The 27236-nt window shown below is 38.0% G+C and overlaps 1 protein-coding gene across 1 annotated transcript in view; it reads right to left on the reverse strand.

Annotated features, from left to right (window-relative positions):
• Positions 1 to 27236, reverse strand: part of si:dkey-215k6.1 (transmembrane protein 132C) — a 163793-nt gene that overhangs the window by 55497 nt on the left and 81060 nt on the right. The window contains exon 3 of the mRNA XM_043240589.1: positions 23516 to 23656. Coding sequence (XP_043096524.1) covers positions 23516 to 23656 — 141 coding nt within the window. The remainder of the gene's footprint in view (positions 1 to 23515; positions 23657 to 27236) is intronic.

Raw genomic sequence — 27236 nt, forward strand, 5'->3', positions numbered from 1 at the left:
GCCGCCGCATACAACAAGAGGATCAAAACAAAGGCGAAAAACACACACACACACACACACACATGCGGCACACACAAGGACTGTCTGAGGAACAAACAAGCAAACCCAGAAAGCACAAGCAGGGTCAACAGGCATCTAAGCCCACTCACCGTCTGTCACAAACGCTCTCTGTATTTGAAGCAGTGATTTAAAGGCACAGTATAAAAATTCTATCATCATTTAATGTTTTTTTTGCCATGTTGGTTACTGTCATAAATCAATGTATCAAAAAGAGCGGCACGAACATTCCACCAAACATCTCCTTTCGGGTTCTACGTAAGAAAGTCACGTGTTTTGAAACAGCATAAGCCATAGTAACTGCCGACAATAGATTGCATTCTTCAAAATAACTAATAACTATCTCTGACCTATCAATGTCTGTTTTCAACCTCTCCTTTTTCAGGCAGAAAGAGAGAACAAGCAGAATCAACAGAATCTGCACACACACACACACACACACACACACACACACAGCTCAAACTCTCACACTCTGAAATGACCCAAAGGTTAAGGTTAAGGCCCCGCTGGGACTGTCCTCATCTGTGCATGAGTGAAAGTTAATAGCAAAACAGATCTAAAGGGCTGTCCAGTGGTTAGGAAACACAAACACACACACACACACACACACACACGCACAGAATGACTTACTAACAAAGACACACAAGTGACAAGGAATGTGAATATTTTTCTTGCCGTTGCTTGCAGTATATAAGCCATTTAGGATGGGTCTGTCTGTACAAGGACAGAAGTGATCAATAGAGAATGAGAACAGTGCAGAGATAGAGAGAGAGAGAGAGAGAGAGAGAGAGAGAGAGAGAGAGAGAGAGAGAGAGAGAGAGAGAGAGAGAGAGAGAGAGAGAGAGAGAGAGAGACAGAGAGAGAGACAGAGAGAGAGAGACAGAGAGAGACAGAGACAGAGAGAGAGAGAGAGAGAGAGAGAGAGAGAGAGAGAGAGAGAGAGAGAGAGAGAGAGAGACAGAGAGAGACAGAGAGAGAGACAGAGAGACAGAGAGAGAGACAGAGAGAGACAGAGAGAGACAGAGAGAGAGACAGAGAGAGAGAGAGAGAGAGAGAGAGAGAGAGAGAGAGATCTGACTGTACCTTTACATCTGTTATTATATGCATTTAATAGTCCTATTATTTCACTAAATATTTTTATTCTTATTTTTCAATTAACTTTAGAATTTACACTAACAATTTAAAGCATTCCATAACTTTTTTTGTGTTCAAAATGTGCACATGTTTATAGAAACTACAAGTTTATATAATAAGCGAATACACAATGAATATATTTTTTCAGAATCGTTACACCTATGATAAGTGTTAATATTCAGACTATTTAAACTGCTCTGGCTACAGTGTTATTTTTCAGCATTTAATATTATAAGAATTGAACTCTTTAAACTTTGCATAGGCTATACAATTCTATCATACTAAATATCATGTGATGGACATACAGTACAGTACGAATGAATGAATGAATGAATGAATGAATGAAAGAACAATGAATCCTTGTGTTCAGCCTTGAAAATCTGTGTAGAGAAATAATTATAATTATTGTAATAATTATAATAATAATGATAAAAATAATCAAGCCCTTCTTTCTGCTGCTTTTAGATTTATTTGTATTTTTTTAGTAATAATTATTCAGTCTTTTAAACACTACTGTGATTACTACGCACTATTTATGTTTATGTATTTCGCTCTGATTTGGCAAAGCACAGAAAAACAAATTGACAAATTAATTTCAAAACTAGTTCTCTTCTGTACAAAAACAGCTCAATTACCAAATATTACGCATTCAATTTTTCGCTCTCTCCGAGCATCTTTAACTAATACGACACAAAGTCACCTGTGGCTTGTTAGAGAAGCACCGACTCAGAATAACTTATTATACTTAGCCTGGGCTTTTTAATTGAAAACACGCTCGAACCGCAATTGATCGGCTAATGGGCTGCGAGTGTGATATTTTAGTTGATGTCCTCTGCTAACCCTGACTAAATCCATATTTCTGCTGAAAGAAAGAGTAATAGATATAGGCTTTCGGCAGAAGGGAAAATGCCTTTTTGGCACAAGACGGAGTCAAGCTGTGAGTTGTGAAGGCAGACATAAAAGAGGAATGGCATACTCATCTCCTGTGTGAATGTACTGTCCAATCTGCAATCCTCTCCACACTTCAGAGGCCCTCGCTTTAACAGGACACCACAAAATACATCTTTGGCCCTACATGCTTGCTCTCCCTCTTTCTATCTTTTTTTTATAATAATATATTGATTTTTTTGGGGGGGGGGTGGAGCTGTAGCCCTCCCTTCGCGTAGTTTATGAGAGCGGTTACAAAAGAATAGCTCTTGGTACAAGGTGAACTTGACTAGCCGTGAGGGAAAGTTTACCCTATCTTTCATTCTGTTTCTTCTCGAAATTCCCTGCCGAAGCGTTCTGTTGAATTATCAATGCAAAGAATTGATTTATCTCCTTAATTAGCTTCTCCACGGCTGATAACTAATTGCATTATGATGATTATGTGTGTGTGTGTGTGTTCATACCAAAGCTCTTATTATGGAATTGCCGATCTTCATACAGTTAAACCCTTATTAGAGTACTACTGCGTGCTGTGGTAGAACGGAGTGGCATGAGTTCATGCATGTGTTCATTTACCATGGTAACGGTAAAAATTGCTTTAAGGTACTTTAGAGAATACGATGGTGCAGTACCTTTATTTCTACGTGAACGCACCGTTACAAAAACGTACTCAGAAATAGTGTCAGATGCTACAGCACAAATATGCTTCAGTTTTGAGCGTTTTTTTTGTTTTGTTTAGGTCCAAAGTAAAAGAAATGACTTTTATTCAGCACGAATAAACTTAAAACTTACAATAAAATTAAACTTTTTAGTCAGTGAATCAAAAAAGTATCAAAAGTATTAATCGGCACAACTGTCTTCGATATCGAACGATAATAAAAAATGTCTTGAGCACCAAATCAGCATATAAGAGCGATTTCCGAAACGCTATATGACACTAAGCTATCATAGGACTTAATTACACAGTATTCACGATATTTCTATTTGCATTTATCTCTATATTTAAATAAATTATAGGAGATATAGAACACTGATTTTAAAGACATTACCAAACTCAAACTTCTAAATGGTAGTATACGTATTTATGTACCATGACATTACCGTCTGACATCATTATTGTCCCGTGGTAACCCCAAAAGAATGTTTCATAACGTCTGTTTCTGTCCTAGAATGCCCCTTATTTATATCTAACTCAAATACACACACACATAAACGCTGCATAAATCCAACCACTTAACATTTCAAACGCATATAAATGGAAACACATGCAACCTTAGTGCACAACACACACATTCAATAACACACACACACACACACACACTGCAGCTTATAGAAAGTACAATTAAAACACATCGTCGATTTTGAGGAATAATTCCTTTTTTTGTACTGAATATCATCAGAGGGTTCCGTAAAGGTTCATCCTGTTTTGAACATTCCGAGGTTTCCAATTGAAAAGCATATATATGATTATCTCCCTTCTCCTCTCAGATGTCGGAGGCTGGTGTCAAAAAGGATGTCATGGGTTGCTATGAGAGACAGAAAGCCAGTCCAAACCTGATTTGGGCCTTCCAGAACCACTGGGACTTCAATCTGTTTTTCCTCTGTGTGGATGGTAAAAATACCAGCTATCTTTGACTCTCTGGGGACGCTGCTGCTATATAACAGGCCAAAAAATCTCTTTAACCACCTACTTCTTGAAGCAGATAAAACGCTATTATTTATGGGGATTTGTATGATTTAACATAGATTTAGCTTTGATTATATGCAAAGACAATAAGAATAAAAAACCTTAAAAAGAAAACACAAATGCAGGAATTCCTCACAGTATAATAGGGATTTTCCCTCCCACGTCCAGAGTATTAAGCTATGACTGGATGTAAACACCATCTGACTGAACAAAAAATACAAAACGTAAGGATTCTAATATGAATGCTTTTTTTGATATTGTGATGCCTATTTGATATTGCGGTTTTAATTTCATCGAACCTGATAAAGAATATAAAATCTAAAGATAAAAAATGTAGATACACTGCCTACATTAAAGGATTGGTTCACCTATGAATAAAAAAATCCTGATCATTTACCCAGCCCTGTGGCATCCGAGATGTTTATGCATTTCTTTCTTCAGTCAAAAACAAATGAAGGTTTCTGATGAAAACATTACAGAATTTAATTCCATATAGTGAACTTCGATGGACGGCTTTTTCCTATTTAAAAAAAATAATAAATAAAATGATATGTATATGCTTTATATACATTAATGCTCACCTTGCTCTGTTCTGCCATGCGCATTAATACGCCTGGTGGAATAGAGTCGGTGTTTACAAATGTGAAGGAACGGGACCGTTGTTTAATATTCAGTGACACATATTCAAATGTATTTGTGTCAGTTTATTGTTGAAAATGATCAAATTGCGGCTTTTCCTAGACTCCGTACTTCCGTCTACGTCAGCCGTGACCTTTTCAACATAACGCCAGATCAGAGCTAGGCGGGTATTTGTGTTCATAAAGCATATACATTTTTTTTTTAAATGATGAGTTCACTGCTATACACTTTAAAACTTGACTTTATAGCCGCCATATAGGCATTAAGAATCTAAAAATGTTCAGTTCAGAAGCATCAACATTCGAGCACCTGCACAGAGACAATAACTCAGCACTTCCTGAAGCAAAGGTCGTTCCAAAATGGAATCCAGAAACATTGCTGCTTCCTAAAATACCTTCTGAAGTATTCTAAAGCATGCAGAGATGGCAATCTCAAAATGCATTGCGACCAGTTCAGCGAAATGTTGATCATTTAATACCAAAATAATTTGATTATACTTTAGCTTTTTTACTGGATTCTGTACCAGAAAGTACCAATAAAAAGTATATAATTTAAGCATACTATTTCTCCCAAAAATGAGTGCCATATTTTATGATTACCCTAGTAAAAAAGTTAAAATGCATTTATTTCATACAAAAATATTTTTAACATATTTACTGACGTATCACTTGAGGCTTAAAAGACTATAAATATTATAATTAAACATTATTTGTGGTAATACTTGTGTGCAATGCACATTTCTTAATATTAGGCCTATAATGTGATTTAAAGTGCATAAAGCGCTAAATTTAATTGTTCCAATTTAGCAGACGTTAAATGTATTAGTTTATAATACTAAATTACATGTACATGTATTTGTAGTACAGCCTGAAATATGTATTTTTGCATATTTATTTTTCCCTAGCGTTTTTAAAGTATCAAGTTGCTAGCTTAGTAACCTTTCTAGAGTGCTGCAGAAATCACATCTGTCATCAAAAAGCTAAAAAGATTGCAGAAAAAATGCTTTGTGACCAACAAAAGTTTCTCGGCAAGATCATTTCCATGGCTTCAACGTCACCGCCGCTTATCTTCCTTAACAAAAAAAGGAGATAAGGATCTGCTGTGCAGTTTTTTATGGTACTGAGGAGGAATCTGAGTGCATTACGATGCTGCATTACTTTTAAACATCATGGCGTCTTTCCCTCGAGTCCCAAAGGGCCACAGGGGTTCAGACGGTTGATCTTCCCAGCAGACACCCAGCAGGGGTTGAAAATAAGTTGAGAGCAGGGTCAGAAAGGATGCGGCTCTGGAAAAATCAGGCTGGATATTTAGGGAGTAATGCATGCGAGTGCTCCGATCAAAGTGACTGAATTAGGCCAGGTATCTGGTCGCCTGTCACTGGACTACCCACATACACCCCCAACGGATATACACACTCAACAACCCCCTAATGACTGCCCATCTCTTTCCTGTCCTGCTCCATCACACACAGACGTCTTGACCACTCTGTACCCACAGCACACACACCTGCCAAATCTGACAATTCACATATTTTAAGTCTGAGTCTCCGGCCGGCGCCGGATTTGATGTCTGTGTGTGAGAGACGGAAAGAAAACGAAAAAATGGAGAGATACAGAAAACAAGAAAGCAAAAATTGGCAGCGCCAAAGAAGTGTGAGAGCGTCTTGCCCTGGCCTGTTTGAGGACATGAGGGTCCAGCGCAATTGGATTAGTTGCTTTTAGTGTAAGTGCTGTGTTCGGCCGGACATGTAGCAAATAAAAACACATTTTTAATCTCTTATGAGGATTTTAAATTCTTATCCAGCCACGTAGAAGCCATTTACTGAATTCACCTGAACGCAAACCACCCCCGACGCTCCAGAAAAGAGAATGGGCGGATGGAGTGAGGTTGAGGAAAGCCGACAGCCTTTTGTCGGCGATCCGGCTCTTAAAATCAAATGAATCGACTCGTTTAAGCACAAATCGAGATGCGGTTAAATCGGGGTCAGCGAGGATGGAAAAGTTTGGCGTAGGTTAAAAGCGCACAGAGGCTTCTGGAAATCGATGGAGGGTCTGATCTTATAAGTGTTCGGGGACAGGATGTTGGGGTTTGATGTTACTGGTTTGTGTGTGTGTGTGTGTGTGTGTGGATTACGTGTCTGTACGAATGGATGAGGAGATCGAGAACGAGGAAATGACATCAGAAAAAAGAATTGCAGTGGGACAACCAATCACTGGAAAGTAAAAATAAGTTAACATTATAATAAAAAAACCCCAAAAGATAAAAGTAATTGAACAGTGCTTGAGATAATTAGAATAAAAGGTACGGCAGTGACGAATAACATTAGAAAAAGAAATGATACATCCGTCAATATGTAGTTATGGATGCTGCAAGCTAAAAACAAAACAGCTAACTACACTAAAGTTACGGAAAGGTGCTTGACACCTAGTGGTTGAACTGTTTACTGCAGTCCAAATTTAAAATGAGGGGTTTTTTTGTTTTTTGTTTTTTTTTTACCAGGCCTATCCTCGTCACTTGACACACACAGGTTGCCAGACTGACGACACCAACAGGAATGAACGCACATGATGTGCTGTATTTTCCACCAACTGGCAACCCGGGCCAAAACAAACACAGTCATTCCATCCTGAGCTCGCATTTTTAAAGGAGAATAAATAAGGAGGAGAATAAGTCCAAAATCGTAGATTTTTGAACGATTAATGAATCATCTAGATTAAACAATTCACTTGAACTGACTTTCCAATGCAACATATCACAGAGTCAAATCTGCTTCACTCTGTGTCTATATATATATATATATATATATATATATATATATATAGTTATTATTGCAATATAGCTTAATTACTCTTCATTTTTAATAACCTCCATAATTTATTCTCTTTTTTATTAAATTTACTGATTAGGAAAAAGTTCGCTAGCCAAAAACTTATTATTATTAATTATCTCTGCAATGCCTATTATTTGAATGTATCTTTTTATGACTTTGCTGAACACCCACCAAAGTTTGCATAAATCAAACGTGCAGCATTTAAGTGCAAGTTTTTGATTAACCACGCTGACTTCAAAAGAGCAAAGGAGATGCTCGTGCAATTGTGTGTTATCCAGTGTATCTTACCACACAGATGTGTGTGTGTGTGTGTGTGTGTGTGTGTGAGTGTGTTTAGGGGGGTGATTTACGCTGATTTATACAGAGCAACAGAGGAACACAGAATGCTCATTTTCCCATAATGCCCCTAAAGGGACAACATTTGCCCATATTCCTCTCTGGGAACACACAGCCCTCGCACTGGGTAAATGGGTATCGATTAAACTTGGAGTTACTTTGAGGCCAGCACTTTTAATGAAAAAAGAATGGAAAAAAAAAAAGATCTTGATCCCTGGCTTGTCATCGGCGGCACGAGCCAAACCACAAATGCAGTGAGCACATTACTCCAAACCACAATGCTGTTCATCTGCTCCGGAACAGACCGCACGGCACTAATAACCATTTGCTGAACGGTTCGGATTTTAAGCTGAATGAATTCACTGCAATTGAGTGTTTTGCGACAATATCAATAGCCCTGCACCTATCCGCACCTCGTACGGAGCTAAACGTATTACGAGATGGGTTACGCAAGCGGAGATTAAATTAGAAACAACCTAGTTTAAGGCAACCTTACGAAGATAAAGGAAAAGTAATAAATTATTTGAAAATGAGGCAACATGCCCACAAGCACATGAAACAGATGTTCAGACACAAGCACACTGAACAAGAATGCCTCGCTAAATTATCTATAAAGCATGCATATTGTGTGTACAAATAGGCAGCCAGTGCTGTTTGACTTTCGACTGTTTAAACATGTGCATTTCAAAGCAATTAATCTCCACGTGTTAAACGATAGACAGACAGACGGATAGATAGATTTAGATAGATGAATAAAAGAATCCTGCAGAAGCATTTTCCATGGCATTTAATTTTGATGATAATGTGTGCAATTTAAAAAAAGGCGGAAGAAAAGGAGAGCATTTGTAGAAAGAAAGGAGAGAGAGGAGGGTGTCAGACTCAATCACATTAGATATGCGACCTCTTCCTGCACAGCTGAGGCATCTTTAACTACACAAACACGTCAGACTGTACACACACCCCTGAGGCCAAACAAATTACATTTCATCAAGCCGCAGATCAACGCGAAGAGATATTTCGGCTCAGTCCATCAGAACACCGGCAGCAGTCGTCCTCGGCGCTCTGCTTTTGTATACCTTTACATGTTTCCATGTCTGATTTGAGGAGGTTTGAGATTCAGAGGCAGCGGAGCAGAGGACACCGGGGTTGCACACCAAGGGGGTTTTCACATTCCCCCTGAATGAGCTACTCTGCCCCTTTCCCCTCCCTATCGAACGCGATGGATTTCAAAAGTGAAAGCATAAAAACAGTGCGATTCCGTGCTTTTGTGAACAATCAGCATTCGCAGGTTCTCCCACAGAAATATAAATGCCCCCTTGATGCATGTGCACCGACTCTGAAGGACACTTTTCTCACTCTAAACAGTTCCAGCAGTAACCCATACACATTTCAGGACGGACCGACGATGATGCTGGATGTAGACGCTTTATAGTAAGACCTAAAACAAACATTTTTTGTTCAAAATATAATATCGCAGTAATACGATTAATCTCAAAACAGTCTGGTTTACAGAAAGGTGTGAAACACCAAATTTGTATTATTTTTTTATTTTAATATGGACTGTACATACAGAACCCAGGCAACTGTATAGGGCTGTTAGAACGTGGTTGCACAGATTCTCATTTAAGAAATGCTAAAGCACTCATGAGATGATCTTAGAACCCGCTTTTTCCGTATAACCACCACACCTCAACATGTCTGGATAATGTAGACTAAACATAAGACCAGAGCCCTACTACAGCTAAAAAATGATTTTCTTATCTTTCTTTACATACAGCGCTATAGTGTGTTCACGAAGGAAACAAATAATAATTTTTACAGAAGTTTAAGAAACTTTCATCAACATTTTTATTAACGGAAATAACCATAGCAAGACGAAACACCACCATGGTAACATACAAGACACATAATAATTCACTAAACATTTAATATACCGTATATGCAACTACACATTATGTACATATTATATTTTTTACACCTTATAAACCTATAAAGGCCAATTCGCACTGCACTGACAAACGCTGACCAACGCTGACAGCTGATAAAAGTACAGTATGACACTTCTCAGACATTGTTCAAATGGCAAACTCTAGAGATGACCAACAAATGGTGACAAGGGTACTGAACCGACAAAACCTAAAGAACGTGTCTGTTGCTGTTTATCGGTGCAGTGTTAACTAGCTTGAGGGAACTGGCTGTTGACCAATAAACAGCTTTTTAGTGTAGAATTGGACTGACTTTTTCCATTAAAAGTACAACCTTTTTCTTTTACAATGTATCCTATAGCTTTGAACACTAAATAATGAGCAATCTGTACTATTACAAAAGCTTTGCAAATAAACACACACACATACACACACACACACACACACACACACACACACACACACATATATATATATAGTACTGTGCAAAAGTTTTTTCTGCACCCCAGTTCTTATGTTTTCGAGCATTCTTGAGTCGCTTGGCCTTGTTCCCACATCGGAGGTATAACTTTTTGGCTGCAACTCTTCCGTGAAGACCACTTCTGGCCAGACTTCTCCGGACAGTAGATGTGTGTACCTGGGTCCCACTGCTTTCTGCCAGTTCTAAGCTGATGGCACTGCTGGACATCTTCCGATTTCGAAGGGCAATAAGCTTGATGTGTCTTTCATCTGCTGCACTAAGTTTCCTTGGCCGACCCCTGCGTCTAGATCCTCGACTTTGCCTGTTTCTTTGTGCTTCTTCAAAAGAGCTTGAACAGCACATCTCGCAAGCCCAGTCTGCTTTGAAATCTTTGTCTGGGAGAGGCCTTGTTGATGCAGTATAACTACCTTGTGTCTTGTTGCTGTGCTCAATCTTGCGGTGACATGAAACCGTCCTCACAACCTCACCTCGGTGGCAGAGTTTGGCTGTTCCTCAGCCATTTTTAAGTGTCCTACACAGCTGTTTCTGTTTCAGTTCATGACTGGGTTTCAACCTTCGTGTGACACTGACGATCATTAGCACTTGTTTGGTATAATTGGTTGATCATACACCTGACTATAATCCTACAAAATCCCTGACTTTGTGCAAGTGTACCTATGAGAATTGATGCTGGTCTGAAGGCAAAAGGTAGAATCACCAAATATTGTTTTGATTTAGATTTTTCTTTTGCTCTGTCCGCTCATATATATATATATATATATATATATATATATATATATATATATATATATATATATATATATATATATATATATATATGTATATATATATTAATGAAGCACCACAATATAAGATGTGAGAGCATTGCACACCATGACAGGAGATGATACAATCCATCCGTGTGCGAGTGGGTGTATAACCTTGTGTTTACACTAAGTTCACGGCTGGATGATGCAACAGACAAAAGCGTTTTACAAATGGCGCAACACAATTGTTTCACAGAATTCTGCATTATACGACTGACGGTCACATAAATGCCAAACCCGAGGCCAGCGTGAAATATGCCGCTCAGGTAAACACAACAAAATTAAAGGCAACTGAAATAAATGAGGTACAAAATGATGTTTACACCAAAATGTAGACATTTACAACTCTTTTAAATGTCACGCAGAATGGATTTGGAGGATGTGCATCCACTTCACCTCACTCTCCGCTTTGGCCTGGATTCGTCCACTCATATGCAAATTGTCAGCTTATCTCTCCTCGTGTCACACACACACACACACACACACACACACTGGGTCTATGGCTTAGACGCGTCACCGAAGGGGTCAATTGACCTTGTTAACTGCATAAAAACACATTAGCGTTATTTTCAGTGCAGCTCTCTAGCTATCGGTGCTCTTCACGTTCAGTGCCGCTTCCACCTGCTGCTTTCCACACCATTACGGACAAAAATGTTGTGACCCTGAGATGAATAAATTTAGGCCATGGCTAATGTGTGCCAACGGCAGTGCGAATGTGTAAGCCAAAGTGTAATCAATAATCAATATTGCGGTTTTGACTGTGCAGCCATTGGCTCCCTTGTACATTTAATGACACTTATTGGCTTGGTGATCTGCATTTTGCCATTAGTGATTAGCAAACAGCCACTAGGCCCGTGCAGTCAAATGGGTCTAATGCTCTCTGCACTTACTAGTAATGACAGCAGGGTGCAGACAGATTGCCAAATAGTCACCAAACATCTACACGGTCATTTGAGGGGTTTTTGTGTGAAAATGTTGAAATGGCTACAGCTGTCAAAGAGAAATTATAAAAAAAGATAAGAGAATAAAGTGCCCCAGGCATAGCTTTATGTCATCATGTACGTGCATATTAATATCTATACGACATTTAATTTGATATAAATGAAAACAAGGCTTTGAGAAAAGGTTTTTGCTTTTTTTTCCTGTGGTTTCCTGGTAACAAGGTACAGTAATAATATAGTGATTATTACTGTACCCACTGTCCATCAAGCCTCATTTTCATGTGCATAAAACAATAATAATATATTAGTATATATAAAGTTTAAATAAATATATGTCTGTGTGTATGTATAAATATATATATATATATATATATATATATATATATAGAGAGAGAGAGAGAGAGAGAGAGAGAGAGAGAGAGAGAGTTAAACTAAAAGTATAAATACTTTTTAATCAAATATTAAATATTAATTATAATTATGTTCAAATTAAACAATTTAAAATAGCTATAAATATGAAATAAATGTGTATAAAATATTTAAAAAATATATAAAATTGTTTTTACATTTTTTTGTTGTTGTGTGTGTGTGTGTGTGTGTGTGTGTGTGTGTGTGTGTGTGTATCTATATATAGTCATTGATTATATGAATTGCCCATTAGTGATTCAATAAAATTCTGTTTTGTTTTCTAAAATTTTTGTCTGGACTGGACTAGCCCGCCCCTCTGGTACTAAAATATATTTCATACTTCTCCGTGGAGACAGCAAACTTAAAATAGCTGTGACATGGGAGGCCAGGGACTATTGTTTAACCGTGAGCTGCTAAGGCAGTGGCTACTCATCTCATATTTTCTAATGAGTTTGGCAGTTAGCGGTAAGGCTAATGTCTTACGCTTCTGATGAGGAGGGCTGCCACCACTGAGGCTAATGTTTAATGCCTCCTGATGACAGGGGCTGCTAACACTGGCTAATTTCATGCATGAAGACCCATCCGCATCTCATCCGCTCTACTGGCACACTGATGCTAATTACAGCCCAAAACGGCTTGATTTCTGCCATCATCCAGGGTTATTCTGCTATATTTTAACCAACGAAATCATCAAAATCACGACATGGGCTCAACAAGGAAGTATGTTTGTCAGTTTACTAACACGTGGACTATTAAGTGTGAAACAGGAACAGGAAGCAGTACATATATAAGCCATACCTAATATTTTGGAGTTTTGATACACTTGGTACCTCTTCTCAGAACTGGCCAGGAAAACTAAACCAGTTGTTTCTACATATAGAATGCAATTTTTTATGTCGTTGCATTTGAATGTTGTCATTGTACTCTTCTACCTTATACTGTACAGTGCTTTGATGCAACCTGTGTTGTTAAAAGCGCTATATAAATAAAAATTTGCCGCCTAATGGAGCCCTTAAGAATAGATCTCTGAGCCAAAGAATTAAACTGAATTGTCTTCCTGAATGAGACGCAGATGTTTGACGAGAGGCTCAACAGCTTAACTGATGACATCATCTGAAATCAGCAATTTACGTGATACATGAAAGCAATAGCGCAAAAGAAAATTTCGCCATTATTCACCCTGATGTCGTTCCCTACCTGAACGCTTCTAATTTGTGTGTGTGATAATTTCGCTATCACCGTTTTTCTAAATAGCCTGTAAGCACTGCGAGTGTTTTACTTTCGCTTTTAAATTCACCGAAATTCGGCAAGTTGTTTGCTTTTAGCTCATTTCGGTTTCCCCTCTTTCCCTCACTTTCCTTGGCTTTTGAATAGATTGGTTTTGACAATTTCTTTTGTCTCTATTGTCTCTATCGCTTGTAAAAATAAGACGTAATGCCTTTTCTGCCCAGGTAAATAAAGTACTCTGTGCTGATAATTAATCCAGAGAGTAAATAACAGTGTGTGATTCATTATGGATGATGTAAAGTGAATAAGCGGCATGGCGTGTACGTGCTGGGTGTCTGCGTCCTTTATGGTGTCTGTGTAGCAGCGTGTGATCGGGAAACAAGCATGAAGAAATTGGCCTTTGCATGTAAGTGATAATAGGACACAAGCTCAGCTAATCAGACTAGTGAATCATACGAGCAGGGAAAGGACTTCTGATGGACAGAAGGAGGGCAGGAAAGGGAAAGCAAAGAAAAGTGCAAAAGCAAAGAGCGCACTGGTTTGAGAAGAACCAGAGGAGAACGTTACTCCTCATGGACTTGCGTTCGATATTAACTACATTAATTTCAAAATTCACAAATTCAAGTTTACCATATGTTTGCAAAACCCAAATTAAGCAAGAGCAAGGACCACGCTTTGTGCTAGCACTGCTAATGAGGCTACGACGCTAGCAGCCGTTCTAATTAATGAGACAGCGAATATCAGGCATGAAAAGTCCAAAACAATCATTTGGAAGGAACCGAGCAACAGAAACGAGAGCGCACCTGTTCAATCAGTCTGATTCTCCTCCACATTTCTCTCAGAAAAGCACAAAGGGACTGCCATGACAATGAGGCTTCAAAAAGACGCTAATTAAAAGCCCTGCCACTTTTGAGACGCGTGGATAAACACAGCGTAACAGGCAAACAGAAATATAATCTTAACGACATCAGGTTGATTTATACGATTAGTCACAAAGCAGTTTATTTTATCTGACCGATATAAATCTAAAAGACATGCAAGTCTTTCCCAATTAGCTTTTATTTGTAAAGTATTTGATAAAATACGAAATGTCATTGAGATCCGGTTTAACATGCTATATTTTATGAAACAACACAGACATACTCTATATATAGCAAGACAACATGAAGCCAGAACACACTGCTAATTTCTGTCCTTTTTCTTCCTCTGTGGACTAACGAAATGAATCATTTACGGACTGTGTTGAATTCCTTTCAATAGCAATTCAGTAAATTACTCTTCCCGGCATCCGAGTTACAATTCTTATTCAACTTTCTGACGCATGGCCAATTCAATTTACATTCCGACTTGTTAACTGAAAGCAAGAGAATTCCTTAAGCCAAAATTTTTGCCCAACCCTCAAACACAGAAATACTGTAGAATGAGATCGGTGGCTTAATCACGCACACATACTGAGAGAGAGATCTAGGGAAAGAGTGAAAGTTTCCACTAAAGCGGTTACTTCCAGTTTTACGCTTTAGAAAAACAAGGCTCATCTGTAATCATACAGTATCTGCAGGTCCTTGTCTAACAAGAAGAGAAAAAACTCACGCGGACGGTGCCTTTTTTTCTTTTTTTTTTCCTTTGAGACTGCAAGAGGCATTTATAATACTAATTAGTTCTATAATGTTATGAACACAGGAGTAATATCCTTTACCTGCTCTGATTTCTCCTCCATTAAACTCATTCAACTACACTGAACTTCAAACAGAACAGAAAAGGGAGGCCATGTTTAAACACACACACGGCTTTTTTTTTCTTGTGTTAACATCTGTCTCCGGTGATCCAATCACAAGTGGTCAGCCGAGACAAATTACTGTTTACACCTGATCTCAACGTGCAGTCTCCAGTGACTACTTGCGATTGGATTTCATCAAGGGGTGGGTACACAGGTGCTGTCCAGCATGCATCGGAAAAACAGTGCATCATGTGTGTCCCTGAATACCTCCAAGTATAACTGGAGTGAAGGGAGTATAATACGGCATGCTTCTGAGACACACCGAAGTCCATTTACATCCTGTATTTAACGCTGTTGGATGTTTCAGACTACCTGGGTGGTGTGCGCCGGAAGATAAAAGAAGAAGCCAGATTGACTTTGGCGCCGCAGAATGTTTTTTTTTTTTTGTGTGATGTCAGCTATGAAGAAGCACTCGTTTTTAACTCGTATAAAAAATATTGAAATAGAACGCAGATATTCTTAACCGTGAACATTACAGTACAGTATGTAGGTTTAATCACATTAAGCTTATTGCTATGCTACATTTGTGTAATGGATAGCATTTTTTTCATATGTAATTTTAAAAAAGTGTTTTTTCGCGTTTCACGCCTATGTTTGGGTTTTGTGTCATGTTCATGTTTTCGTCATGGTTTCAGTATCACACTTGGGTTTATGCGTCATGTCCCAGGATATGTTGTCCCGGCCATGTGTCTTTGTTCTCATAGATTTGTTTCCTGTCATTGTTTGCTATAAGTTGTTCCCATTGTATCTTATTGTATATCAATGTTGTTACCTGCTGTCTGTCTAGTTTGTTTCATGCCTCGAGTCTAGTTTCATGCCACGTCAAGTCTGTTTCAAGTCTGTTTCATGCCAAGTCTGTTATGTCAAGTCTAGTCTGTTTAAGTCAAGCCATGTCAAGTCAAGTCTTGGATTATGTTTGGAGTGCACATTATAAATAAACTGCACTTGGGTTGTGGCATCGGCGTATCTCAATAGCATTCATTTCCATTCAAGTTCATTAGCATTGCATCAGCTTTCTGTATTTTGTATTTCATGGGAAAAACCAGCTTTATAATTGCATGAAGGTAAGTAAATGATGATAGACTTTAAATTTTAAATGAAAGTTCTTTTAATCATATTAATATCTGACTAACCGGAATCTATACAATACGTGCTCCCGAATGAGAAAGTCAAGTTTATTTAGTTATTTTCGTGTGCAGAAGGGCTTGAACAGGTCTGTGTAAGTAAGACCTCTCAGCTTAAAATGGGATAAGCAGGATACATATGCAATACAGGAACAGTAATTTTAGGAATTATGCTTGAGAGTTTGTTCATGACTCGGGCTCGGGCACACATTTTCCAGCTCTCCAGTAGATTTGTCTCAGGCTTTAGAGCTGGCAAAACTGAGCAGGATTTGTCAAAACAGGAGCCATGGACATGCTGCTTTCAGAAATTGCCCACTGGTCAAATAATTCATATATTACAGGGGTCTTAAACCACCACTCCAGCGGAGACAGATTTTTACAGCAACTCAAGTGATTTTTATCCTTAGATCTAGCCCACAAATCATACGCCGCTGCAATTCTAATACTGCCCTGCATTTGTGTTGTTTTCTGCTTTATTCTCATGTTTACTGTGTAAAGTACAGTAGAGTAACGTACCATTTTTAATGTAACTTCTCCAATTGCATGTGTATATTCTATATATATTTAGTTAGGATAATAAAACGCCCCCTTAAACTTTAAAGAGCTCGGTTGGTTCATCTTCCCACCATCTACGGTTTTGGTCTAAAGGATGCGAGGGAGTTTTCTTTGTGTAATCTATTAAAGCTTTTCCTCAGGGTATTCACATCTGAAATCAGCCACGTATAAAAGTGAAATCTCAGGGGCGGTGAAGAAATTAGCCGCTGTTTACTTGCGCTCATCCAAGAAAAGGTACTTTAGGAGAAAATTAGTGGAGTGAGGTGATGCGCTTCAGAAGTTTGCGGCTCAAACGCTCTGTGTGTATGTGTCTGTGTGAGGTGGTGCTGAAGGGAGGCCCAGAGGTATTTCTTTCTTTGTCCTTAATAAAGAGCAGGATTGAAAAAAAAAGACGCACCTGTGTTCACATGTAGCCCGTGAGCAAACACATGCATACACACAAATAAGACAAACAGGCCCCTCAGCAGCTTCAGTTCTGAAGACACATCTGCGGCCACACTCCTGCAGGGATTGTCACGCTCCTGCACATCCGTGGCCTAAGAATAAAACCACACGAATCCCCCCCCCCGGACACAAATACTAATTAAATAACCTAAAAAACAGGCTGCATATCTATACTATGCACTTTACGATCATAGGAAATGACATACGAGCGTGCGCTAGCATCAGAATTTAGGTCTTTAAACTTCTTTCAAAAAATTACGTGTGCGCTTCCAATCAAAAGTTGTTTTTTTCTGTGATTTTACGGGTTTCCTATGCACTCCAAGGCTGCATTTACTTGCTACAAAATACAGTGACATTGTGAAATATTAATAATACAGCTGTCTTTATATATGCCCATTCTGTACCCAAGAAACTGTTAAAAACCGTAGAAACGGTTTTAGGTAGAAAATGATACATTTTCAGGATTCTTTGATAAATAAAAAAGTTTGAAAGACAACATTTTTGGTAACATTGCAAATATTATGCTGATCAAGTTAATAAGTCTCGTCTGAATAAAGAAAAATGTGTAATTCCTGCATACACCAAGAAACTGCAATTAAGATAAATATGAATGTGCCACTATCCTTCTAGCAGTTACCTTTGATATCACCTATATCCAGTGTGCTGAGAAAATGGAGCACACTGCTTCATATTTCGCACACATACTGTATATTAAATTAAACTAGGATGCAGCTTCATTCTTAAAGCACGCTATTATAGAGTACGCGTGTGTCTGAATGAGCTCCGGGTCTCTGAATGCACATCGTACCGCGTGTAAGATTATTTATTCTTTCTTTGTGTCTGTAAGCCTCACTGTGCACTGTTCTCTGCGGAGCTATTTTGTAGTAAAATATTAAACGGTACACAGCTCACAGACACACGCAGACCGCTAGTGTAAGTTGTAAGTCAGTGTTAGTTCTCCCAGGGCCTTTCCTAATGTTTCATCTCTCTTCTACTCACGCTCACGCTCACAAATCTACCAGGACAATTGGTGATTTAACCCTGGAGAGCTGTAAAGCGTTTCAAAGAGCAATTTATGACCAGAGTAACACTACGGACGGACTTTATAAACACACAGCAGGGCTGTTCTGGATTCAGAATCGCTCGCACAGTGGCAGATGGTCAACGATAATCAAATTACCTAAATGAAAACCATAAACATTTTATTACGCTTTTGGTTTTACTATTTACTATTGGTATACTAAGCCTTTTCTGCGATCCTCCTCGAAGTCATCACTTGCCATTTTTATTTGTGAGAATCGTTTAGCAAAAACATTTACACGAAAGACATCGGGTATCAAACAAAGCATACAATGCGCGGCCTTATTTATGCTCGTAACGGCACTGAAAGGCTAAAGGTGAAGTGTTCCTCAGACGTTTTTCTCTGCAGAAGTGGCGCCCATCGTGTTGTACAGCAAACGCTCAAAAGAAGAAAACTTCAAAAGAGTGCAACTAATTCCCCGCGCTATGTGAGCGGCTTTAGACTTGTGTCTGAAAGCATTAGGCTGGTGTGCATTGAGATGTAGCTGTAAACTTCTCGGGGGTCATGGGTTACCCGTTCCTCAGCATTATGCTTCAGTGGAGCGCTCCGGTATACAAGCCATTACCTCAGTCTTTCTCTCTCTCTCTCAGACACTCACACACAGAATCACTAGCCACTCGCCTGTCCTGTTGCCCCTGTCCTATTAACCTCGTTCCTCTCTCTCGCTCTCCCCCTCAGACTGTAGCCTTCAGCGTATAAATACATTGAGTTTTTATAAACGTGATGCATTAGTCATGTGTTACGTGGCCTAGACTGACCGGCTCACCGCCCCGCGGTTTACCACAGCTGCTTCAGCACTTACGTGTGAAAGGAAGGAACTATCAAGCGAGAAAGAGAAAGGAAATAAAAGAAAATTGAAATGGATTCCAAAGCGGCGCTGTCTGCCTGTCTGTCTGTGTATCTATCCATTATCTATGCGATGTTTGAGGGATTGTTGAACTCGATTTATGCTGAAAAGAAAGAAAGAGAGTCTGCGAAACTCCAAAAGGTCAAGCAAAACGTGAAGAGCACAAACTGTTACGTTAAAGGGTTAGTTCACCCCAAAATGAAAATGATCTCAATAATTACTCATCCTCGTGTCGTTCCAAACCCATAAGACCTTCGTTCATCTTCGGAACACAAATAAAGATATTTGTGATGAAATCAGAGAGCCACCTGACCCTTCAGACACAAGCGACGCAACTGAAATGATCCCAGATCCAGAAAACGTAGTAAAAACATCAGCAAGACATCAGTGGCTCAACTTTAGTGTTGGGGAGAATATGAAAATAGAAAAATGTGTCTACGGAGGGTCAGATGGCTCTCCGATTTCATCAAAAATGTCTTTATTTGTGGTCTGAAGACGAACGAAGGTCTTATGGGTTTGAAAATAAATGAGTAATTAATGACAACCAATTAAAACCGGCGAGTATTTTTCCCCTTATCTTCCTGTTACCTCCAGCAACAACAATCTTGAAAAAAAAACTATTGAAAAAAAAAATGCATTAAAAATATAATATGAAAACTCCACGGGCATAATCATAATGAATATAGAGTTTGCAGTTATGTCGAGTTGTAAAATATTTTATGGGGTAGAAAGTTTAAGTAAAAAAGATTCCTCAACCTTTACATAGCAGATCACAAAGAGTTGGTGTCGTGGGGGCGTTTTTGTGGAAAAATCGCTGTCATAAAATATCTTAAAAGTAGTCCATATGGCTCGTGTGCTATTTTTCAAGCAGAGCTGTCATTTTAATGAGTGTTTAATTTATTGACAGCCCCGATTCCAATTTTTCTAAAGCTTGACAATCTTATTATGGTGCTTTTTTGTGTCACATCCGGAGCTTTAAAGTGTCAGCCATTCACTTTCTTTGTAAAATTCTGCTGCACTTCTTTTGTGTTCGGCGCAAGACAGAAATCACTTTGGAATACGCAAGTGAGCGAACCACTGCTTTAAGTGACTGAGGAAGTATTTGTGTTTTGATTATCGCATTTACTCACATTAACATATTTAGGCCAAAACCCAGCGTGTGAGTGTCTGCTGTTCTGCGCTGCTCTCTCTCTCTCTCTCCATCTCTGCTCTCAATGACCCATAGACTTCTCTAATTTTATTTCCCCGTATTTTCATTAGCTATGGCTCGGGAAATACATTCTGCCTGCTTGTGTGTGGCAGTAAATCAATACGGTGAGCGTGAGTCTTCTCTCCTCTTTCTTGCTTCCCTCTCGCTCTCTCCCTGTTTAGACGTCTTGGAGTTCTAACAGTTGGACTGATAACGCCTGACCCCAAGGTCACCCGCCGCAAACATCCAAAGCTATTTCGACATTCTGCGGAAACGCAGTCGACAACACGGGAAGGGAGGAGTGTGACGGATGGCACGAAGGATCTAATGGCTTAACTAACTCTGAAAAGATGAGGGACGGAGGAAAGCTTTCAAAGCAGTGGACCATCTCTATGAAACGAGTACAGATTCAAAGTTACATTTTCACTAGTTATTACTTCAGTGTCACGTGATCCTTCAGAATTCATTCTGATTTGGTTCTTAATTATTATTATTTACTACCTTTATATTATTTTGATTAATCGCGTCCACATTTTTTTTGGTTTGCTTAATATATGTGTGTGAGTGTGTGCACTGTGTATATTTATTAGCTAAATATATAAGACAGTTTAATATTTGTGTATTAAATATGTTTATATAGATATTATAGAAATATGTGCATGTAAAATGTAAATATTTTCAATATATAAACTGTATTTGTGTCTATTTATATATACATATTAACTATACACATTACGCATGTACATATTACATAAACAAAAACCTTTGTTTTGGTTAAATGTTTGAAAGAGCTAATTATTTGACCTAATATTTATGTGGAAACAGAAAGAGGTTTTTTTAAGATTCTTCAGTTCAGAAGACCTTTTAGAAGTTGTTTGAAACAGAAATAATTTATAACATTATAAATGTATCCTTGCTGAAAAAGAGAATTATTTTCTTTTTTCCATTTTTTTTTATCTTTCTTCTAAATTTTCAAATGGTACATTACGGTTATAAAAATGAATAAAATATATGAACTTAATACTCCCTTTTTATATAGTATTATCACGCTTTACTTTTTTGCTTATTTGGTGTAATTGTTATTATCGCTATTATTAATTCATGTTTATATGTATGTGTGTGTGTGTGTGCGTGCGTGTGTATAACAATTTTAAAAAAATCTGTTAAAACTTGATATAAAATGCTGACAAGATAAAAAACTAAAATAAAAAAAAAATGAACAAGAACAAAAAATTAAAATAGTATTTAAAAAAAATACTCCCTTCTTGCAGACACATTTAGAATAGCAAATTTTTCTATAACGGCGTAATATATAATCTAACATACCTATAGTTCTCACAACAACAGCAACACATAGCATCTGTGGCTCTAAGGCTTTAAAAAAAAAAAAAGTCATGTACCCTACTCATGGATTATGCCACCGAAGAGTGGGATATAAAGGGAAGGAGTCAACAGTCTCTTTGCTTCTCACTAAGGCGTTGCGCTTGTGCGCCAGATATTTGTGATCAGAATAAACCAATAAAGCATCTCTTTTTTTCTCCTATTATTCATCTTCTCTCCCTCCATCTCTCCTGTCGGCGTGTGACTCACAGCAACAACTGAATCAGAGAAGCATTTAAGTGCAGGAACCAATTTTCCCCACCGTATAAAAACCACATGAGTACGAGAGCCGAGCAATTACCGGCAACGATGACAGCTTTAGGGTGACGCTCGGGTCGTAAATTTCTCACTCCGCATGCCGTTGGGAGATTTCTACATGCTTTGGATATCAGGACGGACTCCCATAAATCGCCGAAACGTCTATTAGAATTCCCATTCCGGCGTTCCTCTCTCCTAACCCATCTCCTCGCGCTGTCTGGGGAGCTAACCTAGAGCGGCGCTAACGCCGCCGCCGTCATCAGGGTGACTGCTACGGGAAGGCAAGAGGGACTGCGAGGAGCTCATTTGCACAAGAGGAGGACAGCGGGGCTGAGGAGACGCAGGCGATTCGCTGAATGGCCGAGAAAGCAGAGGAGCTGGAAATCCACGGAGGAGGACTCGTGAGGCCTAATCAATCAAAGAGTGTGTGCGGTGATTAAAAAGCACTCAGGTGGAATTTGTTACACTCTGGAGTTTTCTCTCCTCAAAGGAAGAAATAGAGCCGGTGAGTGGCAGAAACCGAAATAGGAGCCTAGATTAAGAAGCCGAGAAGCTAATCATTTCTCCTACAATGCTCTTCCACAATCCGACCTTACCGTACGGACCGGAAAAAGCTCACAGGACGGAAAAAACAATGAGGCCTTCTAAATACTGTGAAACTTTTACATTTCTCTTTGAATTCTCACGCGTTGCATTTCCATACATTGCGTATTGACATGGCCGACATGCACAATTACCTTTTTTTAGATCATACTGTATAGCCTTTCTATTCAAACTGAAAACATAAATATAGGCTACCTTTTCAATGCAAAACGGTGACATTTCATTCACTTACGCTCTTCAGACAACAAACTACTTACTTCCTGGCAACCCGCCAAAATAATAGCTTGCTGATTTCAATTTTGAAAATGTTTCAAACTCATATTTAAATAAAAAAAGTCAATATTAGCATTTTATTTCAAAGTTTACTGCAAATTGATTGTATTCGTAGCTAGTACTCCCTTTTCATATTGTATTATCACACTTTATTATTAATTTTTATATTCAGAAAAAAATAATAAATAAAAAATATATATATATATATATATATATATATATATATATATATATATATATATATATATATATATATATAATATTAATAAATTTTATTGTATTTTTCGTACCAATATTTTAGATGTTTTCCCTCAATAATTAATTTCATTACTGCTGCAATATTTTTTACCCATAATATTATTATACAATTATGATTTCCATTTATCAAAGATCATTTTAAGCATGCTAAGAGCATACATAATTTATTGATTTAAATGTTTAACAGAAAAAATTATTTCACTAATGAGAACAAAACTGCACAACACGGTTCGTCTGCATCTGAACTGTTAACACCAAACTGAAATACACAGTAAAAAAAACTTGACCTGGTGGAGCAAGCAGCGAACGACATTATAACGGTACTTACTTCTCGGTGGTGGAGCTGGCCTTCCTTTGGCAGAACATGGACAGGGAGGAGGAGCCAGGCACTACTTCTTGCTTGATTTCCCACGCTGCCAGATTACTGGGCTTCACCACCATGAAATTAATGCCTTCCCCATACTGGACTCTAAGGAAATCAAGAGCACAGGATTTGAACACCCTAAACAACACGCTCGTAAACGTATTCACTTAACTTCATACAAATTATGCTCAAACACACATTTTTGTTTTTCATTTAGAAAATGCAGACCATTAACGGTGACATATTACCTGTTTAATAAATAATCAGCTACTACCTGGTATAAAATCCCTAGCAGATGACTCACATTAATATTTAGTGTTAATTCTACATCCAAATTTAGGAAAGCAGCCACACGGGGGTGTATATCACACTTTTTCAAAGAGTTTTACAAAGTGTTAGTACAGCTCTGTGGAATAAAACGGCTCGTACGGTAGTTAGCTAACGCATATTGAACAACAGGAGTGTACATTTATGTACTTTAGAAAGTATACAGTACAAGTTGCTATACACAGTAGTGATATGTGGATGAGAATATGTGCATTTTTTATTGATACACCTCTGTCCTCTGTACTTGTCTGCTGACTCATCTATTCCTCACTTTGGCAAGAAACTGCAGACTTTATTAACACACACACACACACACACACACACACACACACACTATATCTGCCTTTCGATGTCCTTGGAAACATCAGAGGTGAGATTTCCTAACTTTTACAACACTGCCAGATTTCCTCATTTGCCCTCTCACTTTATTTTCAAGGTCTGGCATTACTATTTCTCAGTCTGCTGTCAGTGCTTTGGCTGGAAGTATTTTCAAATCTAAATGCAAACAAGAAAAAAATGACTGTATGATCATTTCTTTTTTCTAGGTTTGGCTTCTTTTATCTTAAGGTTATAAGCTGTGCTAAAACAACCAACGTGGAGACGCAAATAAAGTAAAAGAAACGCATGTGCAGCTTGATGTGATAAAGATGAGACATTATACCTGAACAACAAACGACATTACAAATTACGGTATATTACTCTTTTTCTAACCCAGAAACATCCTCAGTTCCCGAATCAGATTTACGTTGCCAAGCCACCTCATATTTGTGATGTAAACAGGTTGCTGGGGTAGAAGAACATGACCTTTAATGCCCAGAGACAGAGATTCATTAGAAGTAAACGTATGACCCTGCTCTGTCTGTTCTCCGCATAATTAATTACGCTTCTGTATCTATGATTTAAAGGAGGAATGCAACAATAAACCGTCTTTCTTCCAAGCAGTAAAAAAACAGGATGGCAACTCAACTGGAGCATGTACACAACTGACTAAAATAAACCGTAACTAACAAAACGTAGAACAAAATCAATAAATCCATTAGAGCCACCATCTAAATACATCGTCACGCACCAAACTGTAGAAATATGTAGAATATAAAAGTAGTTCATTCACACAAGAGTAACTGTATGTCAGTTACAAGCTTATATATATGGCTCGGTGTCGTACTCTTATTGTGAAATGACCTTGATAAGTATATAAATGCAACTACTCGTTCACTACAATATATGTGGATTAGCCATTGAGCTGCATGCGTTCTTTATTTCAACAAAGGATTGATTCCACGCTTCTCGAGGCACTGGGGGATAGAGTCAACTTCTAATGTTCGGTGTGAAATGACTAAGAGCTTATCTTGATTATCAAACTACCACACATCCCAGAAGAGACTTATTAAGTAGCTGTGAGGATTCTGGTTTATTCCAGGGACTCGAATCGTTTGATTCTGCTCAACAAGAAGACTCATTTACTGATGTATTTAGTTGTTCTTACTGCAGGTTACATCATTACGACACCAGGAGGTGCCCACCTAAGTGTGGAAGTCAATGAATCATACGATCAAAGCGTCATCAATTTTGATTCATAATATCAATCATAATGATGCAGATAAGACTTTTTGCATCGTTGAGTGGAACAGTTGACCCAAAAATGAGAAGATGACGATTTATAACTAACCCTCAAGCCAATCGAGACGAAATAATATCTTAATAATCGATTAGTTGGCAGATTATTGTTTGATTAATCAAATTATTGACAAAAAAATAAATATTTTCACATCCCGCCCAATGTCCTTCAGGTCAACCGCACTGAAAACAGTGCTTTACAATTTATTAGACCATCTGTCATAATAAAGAGAAAACATGAATATTTAAAAAATCTGTCAAAAAAAAATGTTATTGCCATTTACTGGGAAAAAACTAAGTAGGCTAGTATTTATTTACATAATAAAAATGGCCTTTATTACGGCTTGCATTGTTAAGGAAAGTACTTTTTGACTGTAATTGGGTATCTGAAAAAAAAAAAGTGTTTTTCTGCCTGTTTTTCATAGATTCAGCAATAATTACATTATAGCATGAGAAATAACAGAGAGCTCATGCATATTGGAGAACTAACCAATTCACTAAGGTAAAAACATCATTTGTTAATAAGTAAATCTGTTTGAATAAATATGTTAAGCACTTTACAGTGAATATAGTTTAAATCTATACATTAAAAATGTAAATAATAATAAATGTAACAAAGACGAATATAAACAAATTTCTTTATCCTGTAAAAGAGTCGCTGTATCCCACTCATAAAATATGTGCACTACATGTTGATTTTTAAATCTTAATTTTACGTTCAACGACAAATATTTCAGCACAATTCATGTTTTTGCGCTGAGTATTAACTTGTCTCCTCTCTGTGTTGTCAGGTCCTTCTCCCGCAGCATTTCGTTTGGTTTCCTTCACTATTTTTAGATGCATTTTGTCTATAGAAAGGCGTTTTCCGTGCTGTGATTTGACTCAGTGCTGCAGTTTGGCTGAAGTTAGACGTGAACTGTGGGCAGACCCAAATAATCGATAATGAGAATGTACCGATAAGTTGTTTCAGGCCTACTTAGAAGAGTTCGTTTTTTCACCTGAGCTGATAAAAACATCACAATAATCCACTAGTAATCCACACAAATCCAGTCAATCAATGTGTCGTTCATTCGTAATCCAACATCAAGGCATTTACTTTTCACTTCTGGAAATGTAAGTCTCTATTATCCATAAGAACACTTCCTAGAGCAAAAAAGTCCATTCCCTGTAGTCCACTCACATCAAAATCCACCAACATATTTGTTTAGAACTGTCTAAGCCATGCATATTTCTATCCTGATTCAGAATATATGACTTTTTCCCTGGAAAAAGCAATGCCGCAGACTTATTTTATCCATAAGCAATAGTTTGAACATTTAAAAACATCTTAATGATGGATTTGTTTCTTGCAAACACAACTTTTCACTCGATGGACTGGAGTTCTGTGGATTACTTGAAGATTCCTGTAATGTTTTTATCAGCTGTTTGGATTCTGACGGCACCCATTCACTGCAGAAGATCCATCAGTGAAATCTGCTCCGATAAAGAAACAGGCTGAGTAAATTAAAATGTTTATTTTTGTGTGAACTCCTATCTCCTATCTTTCTTAAGGAATCAAGAAAATGTATTCGGAATCAATAATAATCAATAAAAACCTGAAATCAGAGTCATTTCCAAACATTCTATAAACAAACCGCTCTCCTCAAAAGGAGCATGTTTTTCTGTTAAACCTCTTGTTTTGGGATCTTTTGAGAACAGGAACATCTGGGTAAAACAGCCCGCTTCCATGAAGTCAAAACAC

This window comes from Puntigrus tetrazona, chromosome 5, assembly GCF_018831695.1.
Source record: "Puntigrus tetrazona isolate hp1 chromosome 5, ASM1883169v1, whole genome shotgun sequence".
NCBI lineage: Eukaryota > Metazoa > Chordata > Actinopteri > Cypriniformes > Cyprinidae > Puntigrus > Puntigrus tetrazona.